Source organism: Martes martes, assembly GCF_963455335.1.
Source record: "Martes martes genome assembly, chromosome: 5".
Lineage (NCBI taxonomy): Eukaryota > Metazoa > Chordata > Mammalia > Carnivora > Mustelidae > Martes > Martes martes.
In genome coordinates, this window is record NC_137892.1 from 90,472,236 (window position 1) to 90,497,202 (window position 24,967).

At 40.7% G+C, this 24,967-nt stretch overlaps 1 protein-coding gene across 1 annotated transcript in view; it reads right to left on the minus strand.

Moving 5' to 3' along the window:
* Positions 1 to 24,967, minus strand: part of KDM3B (lysine demethylase 3B) — a 67,949-nt gene that overhangs the window by 25,230 nt on the left and 17,752 nt on the right. Inside the window, exons 3-11 of the mRNA XM_080803643.1 lie at positions 22,050 to 22,163; positions 20,706 to 20,811; positions 18,875 to 18,999; positions 16,796 to 16,870; positions 13,845 to 14,444; positions 8,080 to 9,316; positions 6,998 to 7,199; positions 1,696 to 1,910; positions 869 to 1,021 (exon numbers count right to left, since the gene is read on the minus strand). Coding sequence (XP_080659769.1) covers positions 869 to 1,021; positions 1,696 to 1,910; positions 6,998 to 7,199; positions 8,080 to 9,316; positions 13,845 to 14,444; positions 16,796 to 16,870; positions 18,875 to 18,999; positions 20,706 to 20,811; positions 22,050 to 22,163 — 2,827 coding nt within the window. The remainder of the gene's footprint in view (positions 1 to 868; positions 1,022 to 1,695; positions 1,911 to 6,997; positions 7,200 to 8,079; positions 9,317 to 13,844; positions 14,445 to 16,795; positions 16,871 to 18,874; positions 19,000 to 20,705; positions 20,812 to 22,049; positions 22,164 to 24,967) is intronic.

Sequence of the window (24,967 nt, forward strand, 5' to 3'; positions counted from 1 at the left end):
TTTTGCATTGCTGGTGGCATTATAAAATGATATAGCTACTCTGGAATACAATTTGACAGTTCCTGAAAGGGTTAAATGTAGAACTTCCATATAGCCCATCAATTCCACTCTAAGCATACACTCAAAAGAAATGACAACCTATGTTCACTAAAAAACCTGTGCACAAATGTTCATAGTGGTACTTTTCATAATAGCTCAGAATGGAAACAACCTACATGTCCATCAGAACAGATAAACAAAATGTAGTATATCCATACAATGGAATATTATTTGGCAATACAAAGTAATAAGTTAATGATACGTGCTATAGCATGGATAAAGCGCTAAAACAGTATGCTGAAGTAAAAGGTCAAAGGCGGCCAAATATTGTATGATTCCATCTATAAGACAGGTACACAACAGGTAATTCTACAGAAATGAGACAATAAGTAGATTAATGGTTACCAAGGGCTGAGCAGAGAGAGAATAGTTATTGCTAATATGTACAACATTTCTTTTTGGAGCAACCAGAGTGAAATTTGATAGTGGAAATGGTTGCACAACCTTGAGAATATACTAAAAACTTTTGAATTGTACACCTTAAAAGGGTGAATTTTAGAGCATGTGAGTTATATAGTAACATCAATAAAGATGTTATTTAAAAAAAAAGAGAGAGAGAGAAACAACAGAAGGTAAAGAATAACCCTTCTTGGCTTCTTTTAGCCTACCCAGTCAGGTTGGAATATTGGCAACTGTTAAGGCCTCACAATGCAACAAAAATGAGGGAAGCTAAGCAGTTCAAGAGGGGGCACAAACCCATTCTGGCTTCAAGTCCCATACCTCTAATGACAGGTTACCTTTAGAACTGAACAGGACAATATTTGCTCACCACTGCGTGGACGGCTTTTTCTGAGCCTGTAACAGTCAAGGCAGACCCCAAATCCACATTTGCGACAAACCCAGTGGATGTTGAAGAGAGTTGTTTCACATACATCACACATCTCCCGTACACCACGCACCGCTCGCTTCCATGCCACTTTCTCTGGTGGAAAGAGGAAGAGGAATATTGTTGGTGTTGATCATCATGAATAACAGCAAAAGACCCCAGATCCACTGACTGCTACTCAGACTGTTGTGTCCAGCAATAAAACTCAAAGATGTAAGAAGTTAGCGTTTCTATAAATGTTAAGAGAAAGAAAACAGATGCTACTGCTATTTCTGAACAAGTGTCAATGAAAATAAATGCCACATGTTTTTACTTAAGATAATGTAAAAATTTCAATTTGGGGGAGTTTGAAGTAAGAGGATTCTTCACTTGAAATGTAGGGAAAATTTTCATAGGAGAATTTTCCTTGGGTATAATATCTCACAGACATGAAATATCAAAAATATCTGAACAATGGTGGGGTCTAGGTGTGAAACATGGTACCCAGTAGCACTTCACAAACCATCTATCACTTACTAATACAAACTGGTTCAAAGCAAACTGAAAATATTCAGGGTGACCCAAACCCAGACAGGGATCAAGGAAGGAATGAGGTCTACTGGATACACTTAGGGCCTCAGCTACTTAGTTTGCTACAAAGAAAAGTCTTATCAGTCTTAGCTCATCCACAGAAAATGCCACCTGCCACTCCTACCACTCCTCCTTTAAGCAACAAAAAATTAAAGTTCTTAAGCAGGAGTGCTGGGAAACCAAGCAAGAGGGTGTCTTACGGTGTGGCTCCACCATCATCATTGCCTCCTTCTCGGACATCACGAGCTGGCAGAACTGGTCCCCAACGTTAGCCAGGATGTATTTTGAGGTCTCTAGGTCTATCCCTTCTGCTAGGGAGGAAGAGGGAATCCACAGGTTCATGGCATCAGGGTCACTTTGCTGGGGACTCAGAAATCCCTCCACACGGAGCACCCCCTTTCGAGTGAAGATCAACCTGAGATAGGAAGGTAGATAACCAAATACATGGTAAACAGCAGCAGCCATGCAAACTGATACACACCTAAAACCCTAGGAGCTAAAACATTAGGTAGGACTTAAGATCAATCAGCATGCAATAAGTATTTTCACCCTGGAGGGCATCTGGCTGGCTCAGCTGGAAGGGCATCCAACTCTTTACCTTGGGGTTGCAAGTTCAATGCCCAAACTGGATGCAGACATACTTAAAGAAAAAAAAAATTTCCACTCTATTTGATCAACACAGTATGCATTCTCTTCATTAGCAGAAAGACCTGTGAACACTTACTATGTCTGTGTTCTTTAAAAAACTGATCTCAGGGGCGCCTGGGTGGCTCAGTGGGTTAACCCCTCTGCCTTCGGCTCAGGTCATGATCCCAGGGTCCTGGGATCAAGCCCCATATCAGGCTCTCGGCTCAGCAGGGAGCCTGCTTCTCCCTCTCTCTGCCTGCTACTCTGCCTACTTGTGATTTCTCTCTGTCAAATAAATAAATAAAAATCTTAAAAAAAAAAAAAAACAAAACTGATCTCAGGGGCGCCTGGGTGGCTCAGTGGGTTAACGCCTCTGCCTTCGGCTCGGGTCATGATCCCAGGATCCTGGGATTGAGCCCCACATTGGCCTCTCTGCTCGGCAGGGAGCCTGCTTCCTCCTCTCTCTCTGCCTGCCTCTCTGCCTACTTGTGATCTCTATCTGTCAAATAAATAAATAAAATCTTTAAAAAAAAAAAACAACTTGGGGCGCCTGGGTGGCTCAGTGGGTTAAGCCTCTGCCTTCGGCTCAGGTCATGATCCCAGGGTCCTGGGATCGAGCCCCGCATCGGGCTCTCTGCTCAGCGGGGAGCCTGCTTCCTCCTCTCTCTGCCTGCCTCTCTGCCTACTTGTGACCTCTGTCTGTCAAATAAATAAATAAAATCTTTAAAAAAAAAAAAAAAAAAAAAACAACTGATCTCAGGGGTGCCTGGGTGGCTCAGTCATTAAACGTCTGCCTTGGGCTCAGGTCATGATCCCAGGGTTCTGGGATTGAGCCCTGCATCAGGCTCCCTGCTCAGTGGGAAGCCTGCTTCTCCCTCCCCCACTCCCCTTGCTTGTGTTCCTTCTTTCACTGTCAAATAAATAAAATCTTAAAAAGAGAAATAAATAAGTTCATAAGGCAGGGTACTTTAAAAAATAAAACAAAATAAAAATAAAAAGCTGTCCTCAGGGGACGCCTGGGTGGCTCAGTCAGTCAAGCGTCTGCCTTCGGCTCAGGTCATGACTGGGATCCAGTCCCGCATGTGGCTCCTTGCTCAGCCAGGGAACTGCTTTTCCCTCTACCTACTGCTCTCTCTGCTTGTGCTCACTCTTGCTCTGACTCTCTCTGACAAATAAGTAAATAAAACCTTTATTTAAAAAAAAAAAAAAAAAGCTGTCTTCATAAATGCCTTGTAGTTTCTCTATCTGCCTGTTTGACATGGGCACCCACACCACTGACCATGACCAGAGGAAAGCAGCCATGCTCCTATCACACTTGAAATTCATGTTCTCCTAAGTCAGGTGAGCCCTTCATGCTGCCTCCCAGTCACAACAGTTTCCTGGTGCACACTCTCTTAGATGCCTGTTTCATATCCTCACCTTTCTTTCTTTCTTTTTTTTTTTTTAAAGATTTTATTTATTTATTTGACAGACAGAGATCACAAGTAGGCAGAGAGGCAGGCAGAGAGAGAGAGAGAGGAAGAAGCAGGCTCCCCGCTGAGCAGAGAGCCCGACATGGGGCTCGATCCCAGCATCCTGGGATCAGGATCTGAGCTGAAGGCAGAGGCTTTAACCCACTGAGCCACCCAGGTGCCCCTATCCTCACCTTTCTTTTCTAACCTCTAGTATAATTTCTCCCATGAGGACCTTGTTATGTATTCCACTGAGAAAATACAAAGAACCAGAAGAGATGTCCCACAAGTTCCCCCCACCATACTAGCAGGCCTTCCTGCAACTGTGCTCATGTTCCTCCATCTGACCTGCTGCTGCTAGGAATGAACTAGGTCCCAGCCAAGACTCATCTCTCCACCTATGCTCTACAACCTATCCTCTCGCATAGGCATCACATCACATACTCTCTTGTCTCCATCATCTAGTTTCCTCCCTACTGAATCACTCTGATATTTAAACTTGCTATCTCAAAAATCCTCTCAATCCCATACCTCCTCTATTTATCTGTTTGTAAGAGCAACATTTCTTTAGAGTTGTCTAAACTGTCAACAGTTCCTCTTCCCTTTTATTTTCTCCTCATCTGCTCCTATCAGGCTTCTGCCCACCACGACACACCAAAACTGTTTTTGACAAGGTCATTTGCCCCCTTAAATTCAATGGTCATTTTCAATCCTTATCTGACCTGACTCAATCCCCATTATTTGCCACAGTTCATTATTCCTTCCTGGAAATATTTTCTTCACTTCCCTTCCAGGACAACTTACGGGCTGTTCTTTCTGAACCTCCTTTACCAGCTACTTCCCATCTTTCTAGTCTCTCAATATTGCAGAACTCCAGGATTGGTCCTAGGAATGTTTCTCTTTTCTAACTACACCTGGACTCCTCAAGCAGATACACAGCCTTTTTTTTTTTAAATTAAGATTTTATTTATTTATTTATTTGACACAGCACAAGCAGGAGGAGTGGAAGAGGGAGAAGAAGGCTCCCCACACCAAGCAGGGAGCCCGATGCGGGGCTCGAGCCCAGGATCTTGGGATCATGACCTGAGCCGAAGGCAGATGCTTAACCAACTGAGCCACCCAGGTGCCCAGATATACAGCTTTAAATACCCGGTGACATTAAAAACTTTTTAAATTTTTAATCCTGCCTGGACTTTCCCCCTCAATTCAGGAGTTAAGTTTCCAGCTGCCCTTTCAACATCTTCATCTAGAAATCTAACAGGCATCTCAAATTTAAAAAGCCCAAATTAAAGTTCTCATTTTCTTCCCCAAACCTGCTTTTCCCTGAGAAATCTCCTTATCAGTAAATGGCAATCCCATTCTTCCAGTTTTTAGGTCAAAAGCTGTAGAATCATCTTTGACTTCATTCCTTCTTTCATATTCCTCATCTAATCCATCAGAAAATCATATGAATTCTCCCTTTAAAATATATATATATATATATATATTTTTTAAGGATTTTATTTATTTATTTTACAAACAGAGAGAACAAAAGCAGGGGGAGCAGCAGGCAGAGGGAGAGGAAGAACCGACTGAGCAACCAGGGACCCACTCAAGATATATCCTTAATCCAACCAGACTCATCACTTCCATCAGCAGGCCACCATCACTTCTCACCTGGATAATTCCAACAGCCTCCTTACTTCTCTGTGTTTCTGCCTTTGCCTCAATATAATCTATTCTCAAGAAGGCAATTACAGTGATCCTTTAAAACCTTCCTCAGTGTCACTCATCAGCTCAAAACCTTCAGTGACTTCTCTTTCAACACAAAAGCCAAGGCCCTTAGAGTATTCCTTTAAAATACGGACAGATGGGGCGCCTGGGTCACTCAGTTGTTAAATGTCTGCCTTCAGCTCAGGTCAAGTCCCTGATCAGGCTCCCTGCTCAGCAGGAAGCCTGCTTCTCCCTCACCCACAACCTTCCTTGTGTTCCCTCTCTCGTTGTCACTCTCTCTGTCAAATAAATAAATAAAATCTTAAAAAAAGAAAAAGAAACTATGGACCCATTGTTAACTCTATGACCTCAAATCTATCTTTTCCCCCACTCTATCTTTTCGCCACCCTAGCTCCACAAACATACCTGGAATATTCCAGGCTTGGGACAGTTGCTTTTGTGCCTTCTACCTGGAATACTTGTCTCCCAGGAAAATGTGCAAACTACTCCTTTGCCTCCTCAAGGTCTTTACTCAAATCTCAGTTTCTAAAATCATCCTATTTAAACTATAGCTTCTCTTAACCTCCCCTTGCCTCAATCCTCTTCTGTCTTTATTTTTCTCATAGTTACTATCAGCTAAGATGCCTTATATTTAATTATTATTATTAAATAATTATTTAATTAATATGCCTCCTCAGCAACCTCCTAAGGTCTGGATCTTTATGGTTTTATATGCTGTTTAACCCTCAGTGCCCACAACAATGTCTGGCACATAGTTAAGTGCTCAGTAAATATTTGCTAAGTGAATCCATACTGCGTGGATAAATCATTTGGATATATTTTAAAAATGAAGAATTCCTGAAAGATCATTTAGATGAAATTCTTCTGCCTTTGGCTTAGGTTATCATCCCAGGGTCCTGGGATGGAGGCCTGCATGAGGCTCCCTGCTCTGTGGGGAGTCTGCTTCTCCCTCCCCCACACCCCCTGCTTGTGTTCCCTCTCTGGCTTTCTCTCTCTCTGTCAAATAAATAAATAAAATCTTCAGAAGAAATTAGAAGAAGAATTTCTAAGTTTATCAAGCAGAAGAAAAGTGACTAAAAGCATTTGTTCAGTAAAAACAGGGGACATTCCCAGGATTTGTCAGTTATCTCTATTTCAAGGACAATTCCCATTATCTCCTAATCTTCCTTCTTCCTCTCCCGGAGAGTCAAGTTACTTTATTATTATTTTTTTTAAGATTTTATTTATTTATTTGACAGAGAGAGGAATCACAAATAGGCAGAGAGAGGGGGAAGCAGGCTCCCTGCTGTGCAGAGAGCCCGATGCGGGGCTCAATCCCATGACCCTGAGATCATGACCAGAGTGAAAGGCAGAGGTTTAACCCACTGAGCCATCCAGGCGCCCCTCAAGTTACTTTAGTACCCAAAAGGAGTAAATGGTCAGGCACATATATACAACAACACGCATCCTTCTCCTTATACCACTGGTTTCAAATGGAACCCAAGTTAGGAATAATGTAACGAAGCTCAGGGGCCAGCAGCTCAGACTGTTTAGGTTCAATTCCCTTGGGACAAAGCCATCAGTCACTTCACAATCCAAGCACCTGAGTGGCTCCTATGGCAGAGCAAAGACCCCAGAGCCAAGGGGTTAGGGAAAACAAAGAAAAGATGTGAGATTCAGAGAAAGAGTGGGAAGTGGAAAGGGGGAAGGAGATAGAGATGGGTATGGGTACCTCCGGAAGTGAAAGAAGCGGCAGGCCACAGTGGAATCATCTTGCTCCTGTTCTTTAAACTTCCGATACCGTTCCAGGCGGCACTCCCGACACTTGTGCAGGTGAGGGGCTACATTGATGCAGGAGCCATCCTGCAGGAAGGGCTCTCCAGACTGCTTCAGCTTCTTCACCTTGCTCACATCTTTCAGCACTGATTGGCCAACTGTGGAAAGGGAAGGGGGAGAAACAGCTGGTCATGATTGGTATTAATGAGACCCAATGACATGATCCTCCTGGTGCTGCATTCTTGTCCTAACCTGGTTCATTCTTCCTTGCCGTGGCTTGGCTTGTGCCTACCAGACCCATCCTTGACAGAAAGGGAGGGAGCAAAGAGGCTTAACTGGAAGCTAAGGACCATGGAGAGAATTTGTGGGCAGTGTCCCATTACGAGGAAACAGCTCTGGCATGGGTGAGAAAAACCAAGAAAGGAGAAGGTCGGCACTTGCCTCTAGCCTCTGGGGATACAACTATTCTACTAACAACAACTCTTGTACCCCCATTAGGATACCAATTCCTAATGACAACAGTTACTTTTCACCATTTGACTTTCTTAGATACTTGCCCGTATGTAATTCTGGACCATAACCTCACAGCATCAGAGTTAGTGGCTTTTGGAAGAGGAGTTAAAACCTTATATGTGTAACAGAGAGAAGCAAATTTGAGGGGTGATTCTTTTTGCTAAAGTAATTCTATGAAAGGCTGTACTCAGTATCTCCTCTAAATTAAAGAGGATGGGCCAAAAAGAAGAAAGAGATGAGAAAAACACCAGGAAAGAGCTCCTGAGCAAAAGGAGTATCAAGGGTCCTCTTCTGTGGGATTATCATTACACAGATATCCCTCTTTAGTAATGCTGCTGGGTTAGATGCAATCCTGCCCTGAACCATAAGGTTGGATGAGGGGCCTCTACTGGGCCCTTCTGGCTATTTTATTCCACGTGATTATAGAACTTCCCATCAAAGGAAGGGCTTCTGCTGCCCAGGAGCACAACAGGCGGGCATTGCCAGTGCCAGAGCCAAGGCAATGGATAACCCCAGCAAGATCACCTTTCAGGGGGGCGGTCCGCGGTCGGCCCTTTGGGGCCTGCTTCCCTTTGCCTTTGCCCAGCAATAGCTCAGCACTTCGCTCCCCATTGGGGCCCAACTTCCCCATTAGGTGCTCTGGAATCCCCTTCATGCCAGTCTTGGCCTGCAGCTGCTCCTCAGAATCGCTCAAATCTGACAGGTCACTGTTGGTACTGGAGTCCGAGTCCTGTCTGCAAGCCAAGCTTCGCTCATCCAGTGAGAACCTTTTCACAGCTTCAAAAGGAGCTTTGTTCTCCTGTGAAAAATCTGCTGGGGAGGACAGAAAGCTGCCTGAGTGCCTGCCAAAGACGTTACTAAAGGTTTTGAGGAGGGGATTGTCCTGCTGCCCAGGCCCCACAGTTGGCCTCTCCTCTGTGGGGCTGGAGGAGAGAGTAGGCATCTCAATGGGCTGGGTGAGGCTGCTGGTGGGCGAGCTGGAGCGGCCGTTCCCCATGGCAGAGAGGCTTGGACCTCCGGTGGTAAGAGCTGAGCCCAGAACACCAGTGACCAGTTTAGAGGAGTCAGTTGTGATGAAGAGGGTTTTCTTCTTTGCTAAGGATGCCGAATCTGCAGAGGAGTGAGCCTCGGGCCAGCTGGCTGCGGCTTTAGAGGTGACCGTGGTAGCAGAAGAAGAGCTACCTGATGCCTGAGATGCAAAGCTGCTGAAAGGGCTATGTTCAACTTTCTCCACAAATGCAAGGAAAGGGTTAGAGGGCTCTTCTCGGGATAGTTTAGGGGGCTGTAAAAATAGATTTTCATGACTCTCTGGGGTGCGGGGATTTAGGAGGCTCCGTGGGAAGGCTGGCGTGAGGGTGGGCATGGACTCTGCAGGCATCTTCCGATCCACAGAGCTGCCAGCCTTAGAGCCTGATTTAGTGTCTGCTCCAAGAGTGGATCTGCCTTTACACAGGCTCTCAAGGCTTTGTTTGAATGAGTCTCGACTGGAGGAATCATCAGCCAAACTCTCTGAAACGGTAGTGAAGTAGTTACTGGTGGGTAAGGTTTGGGACATGCACTGAAAAAACAAGTTTTTTGAGAGATCAGAGTCTTTCTGAGACTCTGGTGCAGAGCTACAGCCAAAAGAGAAGCCCAAAGGTTTGTTTTCTGTGGCTAGAACCCCATTGGACTGGCTCCTTCCACTTCCAAAAGTCAAAGGCTGTGATGAACTTGGGAGAGATGCTCCAAATCCAGAAGAGGCCAGAACGGTATTTCTTGAATTCTGAAAAGAAGATAGCCAGAGTTAGTGATGTTGCTTTCTCTGGACAACCCTGTTATCTCTTTTCTGGACTTAGGCAAATGTTTCTTGTGGGCCCAATCAACTTTTCTCTCATACAATTCCATGAAAACTGCTCTTAAAACTACATCTCACCAGCATTAAGGAAGAAACCTGCCACGGACCACATAGAGGGCATCTTTAACACAAGAGAGCTCTTAGAGATAGCAGGATGTCATTCATCCTACCACTCCCTTGGTTGTTAGCCAACTGGCTGTCATAGCACCAGGAGGCTGTGTAGGCTTCTTAGTTCCTACCTGGAAATGAAAACTCTACCAGGAGCAGGAGAAAGGGGTTCCTGAACAGACAGACAGAGCTTTTACTATGAAATGAATTTAGGGGTCCTGTAATATTAATCTACTTCAATGACCTCAGCTATTGTCAAAGTTTTGATTTATATAAAAGTTTTGATTCATTTAAACTACCTGCCCATCTTACAAAAGTGACTTCTGTCCCATGACAAGCCCACTGCACATTAAGGAAAAAATTCTCTTTATTAGTCTGAAACTCCCCAAGATGGATTGTTTTAGAATCTGGCCATTTATTTATGAGTCCAAATCAACCTAAAATTTGAATATCTGTTTCAATTAAAGTTAGACCTAAAGACATTAAATTATAGAAAGCACACTCATGGGGAGCCTCCGTGGCTCAGTCGGTTAGCCATTCCACTCTTGATCTTGGCTCAGGTCTTGATCTCAGGGTTTTGAGTTCAAGCCCTGCACTGGGCTCCATGCCGGGCATGGAGCCTACATTAAAACTTTAAAAAAAAAAAAAAAAGGAAGAAAAAAAGCACACTCATCACTGAACCCTTTTGTTATCATTAGGATCTAACAAGCCTCCAAACAGAAGAACTACAGATTCTCATACACCCACCAAATATTAAGTACTCAGCCTAACAAACTGAAGAATGAAAAAACACTCCTTTTTTTCACCTTGAAAATGTTAACTTCTGCATGTGAATAAAAGGCGTGTGTGTAAAGAAGGGCAGGATCCCTTTCATATATACATCCAGGTCTGAACACTTAAAATCAACTTTCAGGTAGTAGAGGATGCTATCTCTAGACATTCATTTTAAAACATTGGTAACAAAAATTATTCCAGGACTGCTTAACACGTATCAGGCTTGCTTCTGGGATGATGAAAATTTTTGGAACTAAAAAGTGCTATCAGTTGCATGACACTGTGGATGTACTAAATACCACATATTATAACACTTTAAATAGTTAAAATGGTAAATTTTTTTTTAAAGATTTTATTTATTTATTTGACAGAGAGAGAGATCACAAGTAGGCAGAGAATCAGGCAGAGAGAGAGGAGGAAGCAGGCTCCCCACTGAGCAGAGAGCCCAATGCAGGGCTCGATCCCAGGACCCTGAGATCATGACCCGAGCTGAAGGCAGAGGCTCAACCCACTGAGCCACCCAGGTGCCCCTAAAATGGTAAATTTAATTTTTTTTTTTTTGTGAATGACTTGATATAAAACATTCTTTTTTTTTTTTTAAAGATTTTTTATTTGTTTATTTGACAGTCAGAGATCACAAGAAGGCAGAGAGGCAGGCAGAGAGAGAAGGGAGGGGGAAGCAGGCTCCCCGCTGAGCAGAGAGCCCTATGCAGGGCTCGATCCCAGGACCCTGGGATCATGACCCAAGCTGAAGGCAGAGGCTTTAACCCACTGAGCCACCCAGGTGCCCCTAAAATGGTAAATTTAATGGTTACTTTTCCACAATTCAAAAAATTATTCCAGATAAAGGAAATGGCTATTGTCCAAAAGGGGGGGGTGTTTATTTAAGGTATTCTTTTTTTTTTTTTAAATATTTTATTTATTTATTTGACAGACAGAGATCACAAGTAGGCAGAGAGGCAGGCAGAGAGAGAGGAGGAAGCAGGCTCCCCACGGAGCAGAGAGCCCGATGTGGGGCTTGATCCCAGGACCCTGGGACCACGACCTGAGCCGAAGGCAGAGGCTTTAACCTACTGAGCTACCCAGGCGCCCCATACTTAAGATATTCTTTAAATATGCAAGAGAGTCTATGTTAGGACTTTAAGGGTGGCACAGACACATGAGAACCATGCAGGCTACCTGTGGCTTGCCTCCAGTTGACATCTGCTATAGAGGCTGCTTCATGGCATTTCTGAGTTAAAAACCTGAAGTTTGTTTGTTGATTTATTTAAAGGTAAACTTGACACCCAACGTGTGGCTCGGAGATCAAGACTCGCTCTACTGACTGAGCCAGACAGGTGCTCCATTATTCTTTTTCTTTTTCTTCCCACCAATCAACAACTACTGCCTTAAATGTCCTCCCAATACAAAAGAAGAGAATAGAAAGACACACCCCTAATGACCGGCTTTTGTTTCTTTCTCTCTTTCTTTTTTTTAGACTTTATTTATTTACCTCATAGAGAAAAAGTGAAAAAGAGCGCACAAGTGTGGGGAAGGCAGAGGGAGAGGGAGAAGCAGACTCTTGGGTAAGCAGGGAGCAGGATGCAGGCCCTGATTCCAGGACCCCAGAATCATGACCTGAGCCAAAGGCAGACACTTAACCAACTGAGCCACCCACCCTGGCTGTAATTTCATCAGCAGAATTTGGCCAGGAGCCTTGACACCTGCATGACTCCAACAATCCAGCATGGGTAGCTCAGGTTTTACTACTAAAGTTACTCTTTAAAAATAAATATCAGGGGGCGCCTGGGTGGCTCAGTGGGTTGAGGCCTCTGCCTTCGGCTCAGGTCATGATCCCAGGGTCCTGGGATCCAGCCCCGCATCGGGCTCTCTGCTCAGCAGGGAGCCTGCTTCCCCCCTCTTTCTCTCTGCCTGCCTCTCTGCCTACTTGTGATCTCTGTCTGTCAAATAAATAAATAAATAAATATTTAAAAAATTAAAAATAAATATACACATGAATGAAAAATAATTTGGATGGACTTTCACTTTCCTTCAAATGATTAAATTTTAAATCCTTTTCTTGTAAGAAAGTTATGACAAACTGATTTCAACTTAATTTTTAGGGCAAGAAGTTTCCTGGGGGCTGTGTCCCTATTTTAGATTTGACTTCACAGTGGAAATTTCCATTTCTGTACTTTTAAATCAGATCCCAGGACAATACTTAGGCTGACACATTACCAAAATCACTGATACAGTCACAGAAACTTCTCCAACCTGTTTGGAAAATGCCCTTTGACTCTACATTTCCTCTATTCAGCTTTGCTACCCCAAGAATAACAGCATTCAGTGTGTCTCCTCCTGCAGCATATAAAATGTGGTCTACTTTGTAATCCCCCTTTACATCTACATTGCCTTTGACATGAACTGGATTTTAATTAATTTGAGCAATATGATGACTTACACACAGTGGAAATCCACATAAGATCCTCACCTAGTTATCTTGGGAATGCTGGTCAATAGAGGACAAATCATGAATAGTGTGAAATTTCCGTTTTATAGGCCTTCTCTTCTGCCTGAACCTTTTACCTCCCTCCCCATCCCTGCACACTAAGGATTCACAAACTGTATCTTTCAGGAGAGGAAGGAGTCAGATGAAATATATATGCCATGTTTTACTGGGCACTGTTATACCTAAAATGATTCCATCTTAAGATGTGAGCTCCTTCAAACAGGGATTTCAATTCTTTGTTTATAATATACAGTACTTAGCACACAGTAGCTTCCTACAAATAATTTTAAAAAATCATTTAGTATTTTGTCTTTGTATTTCATATTCCAACTTGAGGAAAGAGCCAGTCTCAAAAAAAAAATAACTAGCATCATGTAAGAAATGATTTTGATAGTGTTTCAAATTTGATTGGGTAGCCAACTTGATGCTAACTTGTATTTAACAGAAGTTCCAATTCAGGAAGGAACATGTGTACTGGAAAAAGAACATATTAAGTTGGATACTACTGTGATTAATTCCATCAAATTTTCCAGGTAAGGCTTAAAAAGAGTAAGTTAGAAAAAAAAAAAGAAAGAAAAAAATAAAAGAAACTTTTATGGCCATATCAAATCATGGAAAGAAGCCTAGCCTCAAAGGAAAATATCACAGAAAATGATGAACTAAAAACAGGGGATGGTAATAGTCGCTTTCACATAGCCTTAATTATAGTGTTCACTGTTACCAATACTGTAATTCATTAACCTTGCCTCTCATAGGCCTGGTAGAGGCTCAACCACTATGTGAACTAAATAGATAATTGAATTAAAAAGATTCCCCACCAGATCTATTTGAGCATCTCATTAAATTGGGTTTTATAATCAGTTTTTGATTAGTGCAATTGTTCAGGTGACTTTTAAGAGCTAATAAAGTTATTAAAATATACACATTTGCCCAACGAGCAGTAAAGGACTATTCAGAGTACAATTTAAGCATACCTCAGAAATGCTCCTTCCCTGTGGCATTTTAGATGCTATTTAATGTGTTAACATTAAAGTAGGGTAAGAAAATGAACCCAAATCTTGCAAATCTGCCCCTGAAACAACTCACCTCTCCTGGGGCCTGTAACCGGCCGCCTTTCTGTTTGTCCGGCCCAGTCCCTGCTGCAAGGCCAGTGTCTGAGATCCTCACCGTGGTTGGGGTGGAGCTGGCGGTAGTGACCACAGCTGCTGAAGCCACAATGCCCTGGCCAACTTGTTCCAGTGTTTTTCCTGCCTCTTTGTTTTCGGCTCCACCCACCTCTGGGGCCAAAGGTGTTTGACCTGTGGCTGGAGAATATGGAGTGAAAGGTACAGGTGTGTCCCCACCTACAGGCTCATCCTGTACCACCAGAGTCCTGCCGTTTTCTTTGGTGTAAGTGGCAAAGCGAATGTTGCGGTTAATCTGGGGGACAAATGTAGTCGGTGGCTGCTTGGCTCTCTGATCCAGCCCTGGCTCTCCACTGGCATTCCCTCCTTTCCAGGGCCCTCGGCTCGCCTCACCTCCATCGCTCCCATTACTGTCTACTTCACCCCTGTCTCCTTTTAATTTCTTTGATGCAGGGTCACACCCAGAGTCCGAAGCACTTTTTCTCCTCCGGCCATCTTTCCCCTCTATGCTCTCTCTCTTCTTCTTTCCTTTGGAAGATTTTACTGCTTTTAACGTACCCCCCTACAAAACAAAATTCAAAAAAGATTTATTATAAGGAACCTTCCATCCTGTGAAAACCATAAACCATTAGCTCTTTCCCAACTCTAGAAGCAGACAATCAAAGCAGGCAGATTGCTCCGTTCCAACGCCAGCTCTAAGATATCCCCTTAATCAGAAAGCTCCAATCTTCCTATGACTCAATTTACACATGTATTCAAGATAATGGTTAGGAGAGATTAACTCACTTGGCCAACTTTCCCTTAAATAAAAGTCTTCCTCAAATGGACTTTTTTTGAGGGTTTGAAAGATTTGTGGAATTTAGTTTACAAAAGACCATTAGTGCTAGGATGGGAGCTCATTTGCCCCTTGATGTAAAAAAGAAATCTGCTTTATTTTGTATTTTTATCCTTGTTTGACTGAAACTGGCATTTCAAGTACTGAAATAGAAAATCTCCTCTATCCAGAAGTCACTAAAAAAACTGGTGACAACTTAACAATAGGAAGACCAACATTTGTGTCTGTGACCAAAGGAAAATTGTGTCCAACATAGGCAGGTATGGATTGCTCTTGTGGGCACTATAAATAAACAAACAATCTCCAAAACTTATTTCAAAGTATTAGACAAAGGAAAGCAAAACAGGCGGGCTACCATAGACCAAACAGCCAAACCCCTTAGCTCTTCCAATAATTTCAGCCTATCTTATGAAATCTAACTTGTGCCTTAATTGAGAGGCCAAGCAACCTTGAAAAATAGAAGATTAGAAGACACAATTCCTATCTCTAAATAAACTCCTCCCCTGGCAAGAACAAGGGGAAGGGGGCTTAGAACACTCAAGCAATCTTTGTGCTGCAAGAACTTTTATCTAGAACATTATCAGAATAGTATCCTACTATGAAGGAATGCTTTTTTTTTTTTTAAGCTTCATTCAGGTAACTTTCGGATAGTTTTACTCCGATAACATGTGATGGAGTGGCAATAAGCTAGTGAGACACAGTTATTTAGCTATTAATGTTCACCAACTTCATTAAACTAATCTTGGTGTACTTGAATATTTATAGCTTCTTTGTACAGATCTGTATTTTTGTTGTAGCATTATAGCTTTGACAGCTGCAACTTCCTCAAATTTTGTATTTCTTGTCAGTTCTAGTTTTTCTATTCTTTTTTTTTTCCCTGTTGCCTTCATTTCCATCTTTCCTTCCTTAATCTTCTTCTATAGTTCTTAACCAAGCTCAAGATTTACTTCTGTTTCCCCCATACTTTTGGCAATCTACTCCTGAAAACCACAGATCTCACCTCTTATCCATCCAGCCAAGCTGCTAATCTCCGCTCACTGCAACCTCCCTGAGCACTAACTTGTATGTATATCCTACTTCCGGTGAGCTACTCACATGTGAGTAGACAGCATAAAGTATGGAGACCAGTACTCTCTAGGTATATCTAACCAGTGGAACAGTGCGTGGCATATAAAAGGTACTTAATGAATGAAAGAAATAAGAAAGGCAATAAAAATGGGCCCAACACCCATTAAAGTAAAAGATATTTTTAGTCATGTAAACAGTCAAGAGACATATCCTAGTTGTAGCAGTATAATACACAGTAAAGAGCTATTAAATTTAACCCTGATTCTTCTTTTCCTAACTTGATTCTGTTTTATCAAGTCAAGAATGACTGGATAAAGATGAGAACCAGACACTTAGCAGGAGTGGCCAAGATGATAATATTACAGAACTGCTAAGAGACTATGAGGAACATGTGGCTAGATGGCTATCTTGTCAATGTCTTAAAGAAAGAAATCCACATGGCATTCCTTGATTGGTTTAGCCACAGGTTTATTACGTATCTTTTTTTGGGTTATGATAATTCTGAATGAACCAAGAGTTGGCCTGAATCACAGGAGTAATCCACTGTGTGCTGAGCACTGAACTAGCTAGGCACCTGTTTGATTTATTTCTTCTTGGGATACAAAATTTCAGACTTCTTGGAGCTCACCACCACTTAATGGAAAGAAAAAGGATGCAACTTCTCCATTTCTTATTAGTCAGGTTATAGCTATTACTACTGCTTATTACAGCTTTAACTGTCTACTGTATCTTTCAAATATACCAAATATATCTGTCCTGAACAAACAGTTAGGCCGTAGAATCCTAAAAAGGTCAGGCAACACAGCCATGATTAAAAGGGTTTGCTCCGACTATACTTCTTCTTGAGACTATATTCCCTTAACCAGACAAGACTTGGAGAGAGCAAGAAGTGTACAGTGGCCAGAGTGGAAGCCCAAAGCACATCCATGGGTAACACACGCACAAGGAATCTGCATAACAAGATAAAGAAAGATCATGAGTCTGATCAGAGACTCAGTCGACTACTGTACCTCGCTCTGAGTAGTTGAATTATCCATCAGCATCACATGGATCAGTCTGGGATCTACGGACTTGATCTCACCACTCTAGAGTAGGAGAAGGATAGTAGAAAATATGAAAAAGGGGGAAAAAAAGATTTAGGCATTGTCCAAAGACATAATTATGTATTCTTCTAATCCATGTAATTATCTCTTTGTTTCTACTTCCCTAATAGGATGAAAGGTCCACGAAAGCACGGTTCTCTACTATCTCATTCACTGCCAGAATAACAACATCCAAAACAAGGTCAGGAATATTATGAGCACTCAAATATTTGTTAAATTAATGAATGAATGGAGTTCAAGGCCCAAGTGTCTCTTTCAGGGACATTAATTGCAAATTCTACATCTCTAAAATCTTCCTATTCTGCACATATCAGAAAGTAAAAAATCTACAAAACCAAAAATCATTAAAAGAACCACTCCATCAATAAATACTAAAAATACTGGGGAGCAGCTGAAAGGATACCCTGTCAGATTTAATATGCATATCCTTTGATCTAGCAATTATATACCTAGAAATTTATTCCAATAAGTAATGCGAAATAGTATATAATAATATATGTTCAAGGATTATTTGTATTATTGAAAATACTGGCAATGATTTAAATGTCCATCAATTTTAGATTAAACTAGTTATAATATACACATTCAGTGGAACAGCACGCATCTATTTTAAAAGAATGAGGCAAATTTCTATGTATATTTACATAGAAAGATGTTGATAATCTACAGCTAAGTAGAAAAGGTAAATTATAGAACTTTATGTATTGTATAATCTCATTTATTAATAAAGTATGGCTCATGCTTATCACATAAATTTGTAACATGCAAATATTACAACACACAAATGCAAGATATTTCAAAGAATATGGAATACATACCAAATTATTAATGGTGGTTACCAATGAGGGGAGTGAAATTTGCCTAGGGGAAAGGGTTTTCCAATATCTACTTTATTTATATGTATTTCTGACATTTTATTTATTTATTTATAAAACATTTTATTTATTTATTTAACAGAGAGACACAGCGAAAGAGGGAACACAAGCAGGGGGAGTGGGAGAGGGAGAAGCAGGCTTCCCCCTGAGCAGGGAGCCCGATGCGGGGCTCAATTCCAGGACCCTGGGATCATGACCTAAGGCGAAGGCAGACACTTAACGACTAAGCCACCCAGGTGCCCCTATTTCTCACATTTTATTTTTATTTTTTTAAAGATTTTATTTATTTATTTGACAGAGAGATAGATCACAAGTAGGCAGAGAGGCAGGCAGAGAGAGAGGGAAGCAGGCTCCCCAATCAGCAGAGAGCCCGATGCGGGGCTCGATCCCAGGACCCTGGGATCATGACCTGAGCCGAAGGCAGAGGCTTACCCCACTGAGCCAACCAGACGCCCCTATTTCTCACATTTTAAAATGAAGATTAATTAGTAACATTTTTGAAAACTCAATAAGGAATTAAGTAAAATTATTTACACTTATATTACACATGACTGCTAAGGGCAAATCTGAAACCAATTCAAAGATAGCATAAATACATTTCTGTTTGCCTCAAAACACTCAACTGTTGTTTTTCCTAGACAATTCTCCAGGTAGCTCTAGATGCTGTGCTTTATTTTTATTTACTTCATTAGAAACAATTCACTTTTGTTTTTTAGCATCACGGGAGTGGTGTAAGTATTACAGAAGCAAATCCTCACTGACTGAATTTTAAACTACTAGCCTTTATGGATATGATAAAATAAGGCCAATACCACTTCACATTTTTACGTTAATGTTTTACAGATTTCAAAGCACTTTCCAATATGTTATCTCAGTTCCCAAAACAGTGCTGAAGTGGGGCTGGGGGAGTACCTAATTATCTCTTAATTTACAGATGAGAACAATGAGGTTAAGAAAGTTGAACAGCCTTTCTCAAGGTCACACAGTCATTAAGTGAAAGAGCCAGAGATAGAATCTGAATCTTCTAATACAAAGTCAAATGCTCCCTTCCTCTACACCACCCTCCGTAAGGGGATGGATGAATCTTAGAGGAAATTAATCAAAACCTCACCTCTGTTACAGAGACCTCCATAAGACGGGTGATGGAGTCCTGATGGCTTACAACACCATAGAGCCAACTTTCTTCCCCCTCTGGCTGGTATACTTTGACCCTGTGACCTTGGACACTGTAGGGACCTAAAGGAGAGATCAGTCAGTACTGAATATGTTTGGCTAAGCTATAGTTCATGATTGTTTCTAAAAGCATAAGGAAAACTATATGGTGTAAATATTTAGCATTTTCAGTTCTCTCTTATGGAGTTGAATAAATGAACAATTTCAGATTTACCATACTCAGCAATTTAAAAACAAAAACACAGTTTTTCCCAGTGATCTTTGTAAATTCTGTTTTTTGGAGATTTCTTAGCATCTCCCAGATCTGATTTCACCTTATCTCAATCTTCCCATTGTAGAAGTAATATAGGGAAGAGAAAGGAAACTTAGAAACAAAAACTACAGGTAGTAAGAAAATCTACCAACATATCTGATCTGACACATACATATAAAAAAATGGAAGGCCAGTAAGTTGAGTATACTAGTATGTTAAGCGACCATAGGAATAGATAATCATTTACACTCTGCTGACTTTCAGTAACAGTAGGTGGAGAGTTCAATTTATGAAGTTTCCAGGCTCTGCACTAATAATAGTCTGAACAAATATAGCACTTGTCTTCCTAGGAACACAGAGTTTTAAAAGCTATTACTTTATCAGCAGGTAATGTTATCCTACAATTTCAGCTGGCCCTCCAAGAAGAACAGTTTCTCTCGAAGGACAGTTTCTCTTATCTCCGTATCTCATATATTTGAGACTATATAGCTAAATTATTACTGATTTTAAATTATTATTATCTCTCAGAACAATAATTAAGTTTCCTCAGTTTTTCTATTCATACTCCCATACATCTCAACCTCTCATTCTGTCCACTCAACTTTCTTCTCTCTGCTGTCCATTTTTTCCCCATATTCTTTCTGCCTCCATATTTTTCCTTGATTATTTAACATCACTTTATCCTGATACTCTCCTTCCCCCAATAAACCAGTTTTCCTACCTTTACCCATTCAGATACAGTTTGACAAAAGAGAACCAAAGACCCTATTTCACTGAAAATCATGATTTTCAAGAGCCTCAGAAAGAAGAGGAGTAGATGTGCAACATGAAGGAAAGGATTGTCTATTCTTTATGTGGAATCTCGGGCAAAATCTGTATCTGAACTGGAAAAAGCTAATAATTCTTTTCTTTGCATTCTTTAAAAAATAACAAGTTGTGGACACCTTCTTTTACGAACATACCTTGCAGTCTAAGTTGTTATTTGTGTTACAGTCTTTACTCCTTGAGAACCTCACAGACAATGAGCTCAATAACAGCAGAGATTGTCTAGCTCTAGTACCTTAACACTGTGTCTAGTACAAGGTTTGTCCTTTTTTTCTCCCCCCAAGTAGGCTCCATGCCCAGCAAGGAGCCCAGTGCAGGACCTGAGCTCATGACCCAAGATCAAGACCTGAGCTGAGAACAAGAGTCAGATGCTTAACCGATTGAGCCACCCAGGTGCTCCCAAAGTTTGTCCTTAATAAATATTTTTAAAATGGGGGAAAAAACCACAACAGAACAAAACTCACAACAAAATTGGATATTATGTCTTAATTTAAAGAGGAAACAGTGGTCTGAGTGAGATCTTATTTTTCCAAACTGTTCTAGAAATCTAGCTAATTGGATACTCTTGACTCTCCTCACAAAAAGCAGCACAAATGTTTAGAGTTACATGGTGTCTTCCCCATTCTATCACTTTCAACACTGATCACATACCTGATTCAGGATTCAGGGACAGAAGAATACCTGTTCTTACCTCGGCTGAATATCTCTTGCAGCTTCTGGTCACTAATCAAAGCATTAACTGTATCTCTCAGTGCAGCATGTTCCAAAAGAATCTGGTTTTGGCTATCTGTTCCCATCTGGTAAAGATAAAAGAAGAAAACAACCAAATATTAAAATGAATAGCAATAGTATCTAACCAGATTAGAAAAATCATACCCTTGAGGAGCCTCTATGCCAGTGTGGCCCAAAAATGTTCTATAAAACCCTAGTCTCATGAGATGTTCTGCAAAAAATAATGAGGCTAGTATCAGTCAGGTTTAGGAAATATGATATACTCTATGTTTCTATACACAATAGTATATTAAAGGCTCTGAGAAGGCACGGAAGAAAAAACTTTGTTTTGGTCAGTGTTTCTCATACATATCTAACCACAAAATATCATATTCCATGTAAATCTTTTGGCATATTTTGGTATTTATCCAACCTTTACTGAGTGCCTACTCATAGAAGCACTAGTACTGCAAAGATGAATAAAGCAAGGGTGGCGAGAGGGAGTGAGGCCTGAAGAGGGAGGAATACATAACAACAAAGAAATCATCATCAATATTTCACACAACACAGTTAGGGAAAAACTGTCCTTGGCTGCTTCAATAAGACAGCAAAACTCTTAGAAGTCTCCAAATTTTTAATCTTCAGACAGTAAATCTTACAAGTAAGAAATAAATATTACCATCCATAAATTCTGAAACTCTAACTTGGATGCTAGTTTGTTTAAACTACTAACTTACCCCTTTCTTTGTAAGTAGAGATAAACTTAAGCTCTTCAATATTTAATGCTGCTTGGAATCACCCCAAACTCCCAGCTTCTCTGCCAATGACCTAAGTATCCTTAAGTAATACAAGCAGTCACCTCTGGGAAGCTACCTTCTGAGAAGACCCTTAAGGACTGTAGTCTTAAGTGGTTTCAGGGTAGGGTGGGGTATGTAGAAGAGGAAACAAGCCTCAGCTAGTGAATAAACTTTCAAGGTAGCACAGAAACTTGGTACAGAGAGGGACACCTGGGTAGCTCAGTCGGTTAAGCATCTGCCTTCAGTTCAGGTCAGGATCCCAGGGTCTTGGGGTTGAGTGCCACATTGGGTTCCCTGCTCAACATGGAGTCTGCTTCTCCCTCTGCCTGCGGCTCCCCCTGCCTGCGCTCTCTTTCTCTCTCTAGCAAATAAATAAATAAAATCTTAAAAAAAAAAAAAAGGCACAGGGAATTATCGGGAGGAAGTACTTCTTTCAATGCTTAAACAAAAGGGGCAACATATTTATAATCAACAAAAAAACCAGCAAGGAGAAAAATAAGTTTAAGACTAGAGCAAGTGGTAAGTACCTGAAACAGATGTAATCCATTAGCATCTGACAGGAAACGCAGCTCTCGATCCAGAAGGTATTCAACTGGAACCACAGAACCCAAACCAAGTTTATCTACTAGGGGAGTGAAAGTCTGTGAAAGACAAAGGACAAGAAATGGATTAGAGCTTGCACAAGAAAACAGACAACAATTCAGCCACATATCTAACTTCAGAGAAAATACCCAAAATTAATATATTTCACCCCCAGTAAATACAGATAAGCTAAAGCATAAGTCCTTAAAAACATTCCCAACACAGCATCTACCCCACAAATAATTAGAGGAAGCAAACTAGAAGCAGAAAGTCAGCTCAATACTCTTATTTACAGCTAAAAAGGACACAAAGAATGAGAAATTCCTCAATCCCTCTAGGGATCTGACTAATCTTGCCAGGCTTCAAGAGGGCTAAATTACAGTAAATTCCCAGAATAAACACTTACACCATTATTTTCTCTAGAACTCCTGAAATCTTAGTGAGACTTGTAAAATAATCACTGGTATAAATGTTCATGGGTAAATTCATATTGCTGTTTCATAAACAGCCTACAAAAGTCACCCAGGGGCCCATGTCCATTTGAGCTTCTTCTAAAAGTTCAATTGGAAATGGCCTTAAAAATGAAGAGACAGTACAGTAAATAATGATATGTATAATCAATACGTAAAATATATTTCTTTAGAATATTATGGACTCTGGTTAGCCATAGGAGAATTAGATTTTTCTAAAAAGTAAACATTTATGCCTTTACTTTACTAATAGGATATGAACAAATGGATACTCTCAGAATTAAACTTAACAGCACTATTTTTTTTTTAAGATTTTATTTATTCATTTGACAGATAGAGAAATCACAAGTAGGCAGAGAGGCAGGCAGAGAGAGAGGGGGAAGCAGGCTGCCCACTGAGCAGAGAGCCCCATGTGGGCCTCAATCCCAGGACCCTAAGATCATGACCTGAGCCAAAGGCAGAGGCTTAACCCACTGACCCACCAAGGCACCCTACAGCACTATTTTGACAGACTTCAGAAAACAAAACTTAGGAAACAAAACAAAACAAAACAAAAAACTAAGCATAAACAACAAAAGCAAAAATAAACAAGCAAAACCATAACAAACTAAGTAACTTACACAGAGCGAAAGAAATGACCAACAAAATGAAAAGGCAATATAAGGAATGGGAGAAATATATTAGGTAAAGCATTCATATCCAAAATATATAAGGAACTCATACAATTTAAAGGAAAAAAAATCTAATTTTTAAAATGGGGAAATCACCCAAATAGACATTTTTCTTAAAAAAATATACAAATGGCCAAAAGGTACATAAAAAGGGGCTGAACAGGGGCTCCTTCGAGGCTCAGTTAAGTGTCTGACTCTTGATTTCCACTCAAGTCATTATCTCAGGGTCCTGACATCAAGCACTGCATTGAGCATGAAACATGCTTAAGATTCTCTCTCTTCTCCCTCTGTCCACCCTCCCAACTTCCAAGAGCATTCTCTCTCTCTAAAAAAGTGGAGAGGGGGACTGCCAATCACTAATCATTAGGGAAATGCAAATAAATACCACCAGGAGACATCACTTCACACCTGTTAGAAGGGCTATCATCAAAGACAAAAAATAACAAAGGACGGCAAGGAGGTAGAGAAAAGGAAACCCCTGTGCACAGTCAAGGGGAATGTAAATTGGTGTAGTCACTGTGGAAAACAGCATGGAGGATCCTCCAAAAATTAAAAACAGAACTATCATATGATGCTGCAGTCATAATATACTTCTGGGTATATACCTGAAAAAATGAAATTTCAAAAGATTACCTGCACCCCCACAATCACTGCATCATTATTCACTACAGCCAAGGCATGGAAATGACCTAAGCATCCAGTGACAGATGAACAGATAAGGAAAATAAGGTGGTGAGTGCACACATAGGAATACTATTCAGCCATAAAAAGGAGGAAAGCCCACCACTTACAACAATAGGGATGAAACTTCAGGGTATTATACTAAGTGAAATAAATCAGAGAATGACAAATAAGTTATGACCTCATTTACATGTGGAAGCTACCAAAAAAAAAAAAAAAAGGTACTCAGGGATATAGTGGAGACTGGTTATTCCCATGGGTCAGAGGGAATGTGAAATGGGTAAAGGTGGTGAAAGAGTACAAACTTCAGTTATAAATTCTGGGGGGCCTAATGTAAAGGATAGTAACTAAAGTTAACAATAATGTATACCTGAAAGTTGTTAAGAAAGTAAATCTTAAAAGTTCTGACCACACATACACCAAATATTAACTATGTGAACCAGTGGATATATTAACTGACCTTACTGTGTGGCAATCATCTCACAATATATATGTTTATATGTATGTATATCAAATTATCATGTTGTTCACAAACTTGTATAATGTTGTATGACAATTTTATCTAGCTGGGGGAAAATAATGAATTCTTATGGAAAGAAAAGACTTTAAGGATTACATTGTTTCATAACCTTACCAGGAGAAGGCACTAAAGGTGAAAAAATTCTTTAGAGACAAAAAGTATCAAATATTATCTAATACAGAAAGTTTCAGTACTGGCACAAAATTAGACACAAAGATCAACTGAACAGAATAAAGAGCCCAGAAATAAACCCATACTTACAGCTCATATGATCAATTAATCTATGACAAAGGACATGAGAATATACAATAAGGAAAACACAGTCTCTTCAACAAATACTGTTCAGAAAACTGCACAGCTACATGCAAAAGAATAAAACTGGACCATTCCCTTACACCGATACAAAAATAAACTCAAAGTGGATTAAACAGCTAAATGTTAGGACCTGAAACCATAAAAGAAAACATAGGCAGTAATTTCATTGACACTGGCCATAGAAACATTTTTCTTGATATGTCTCC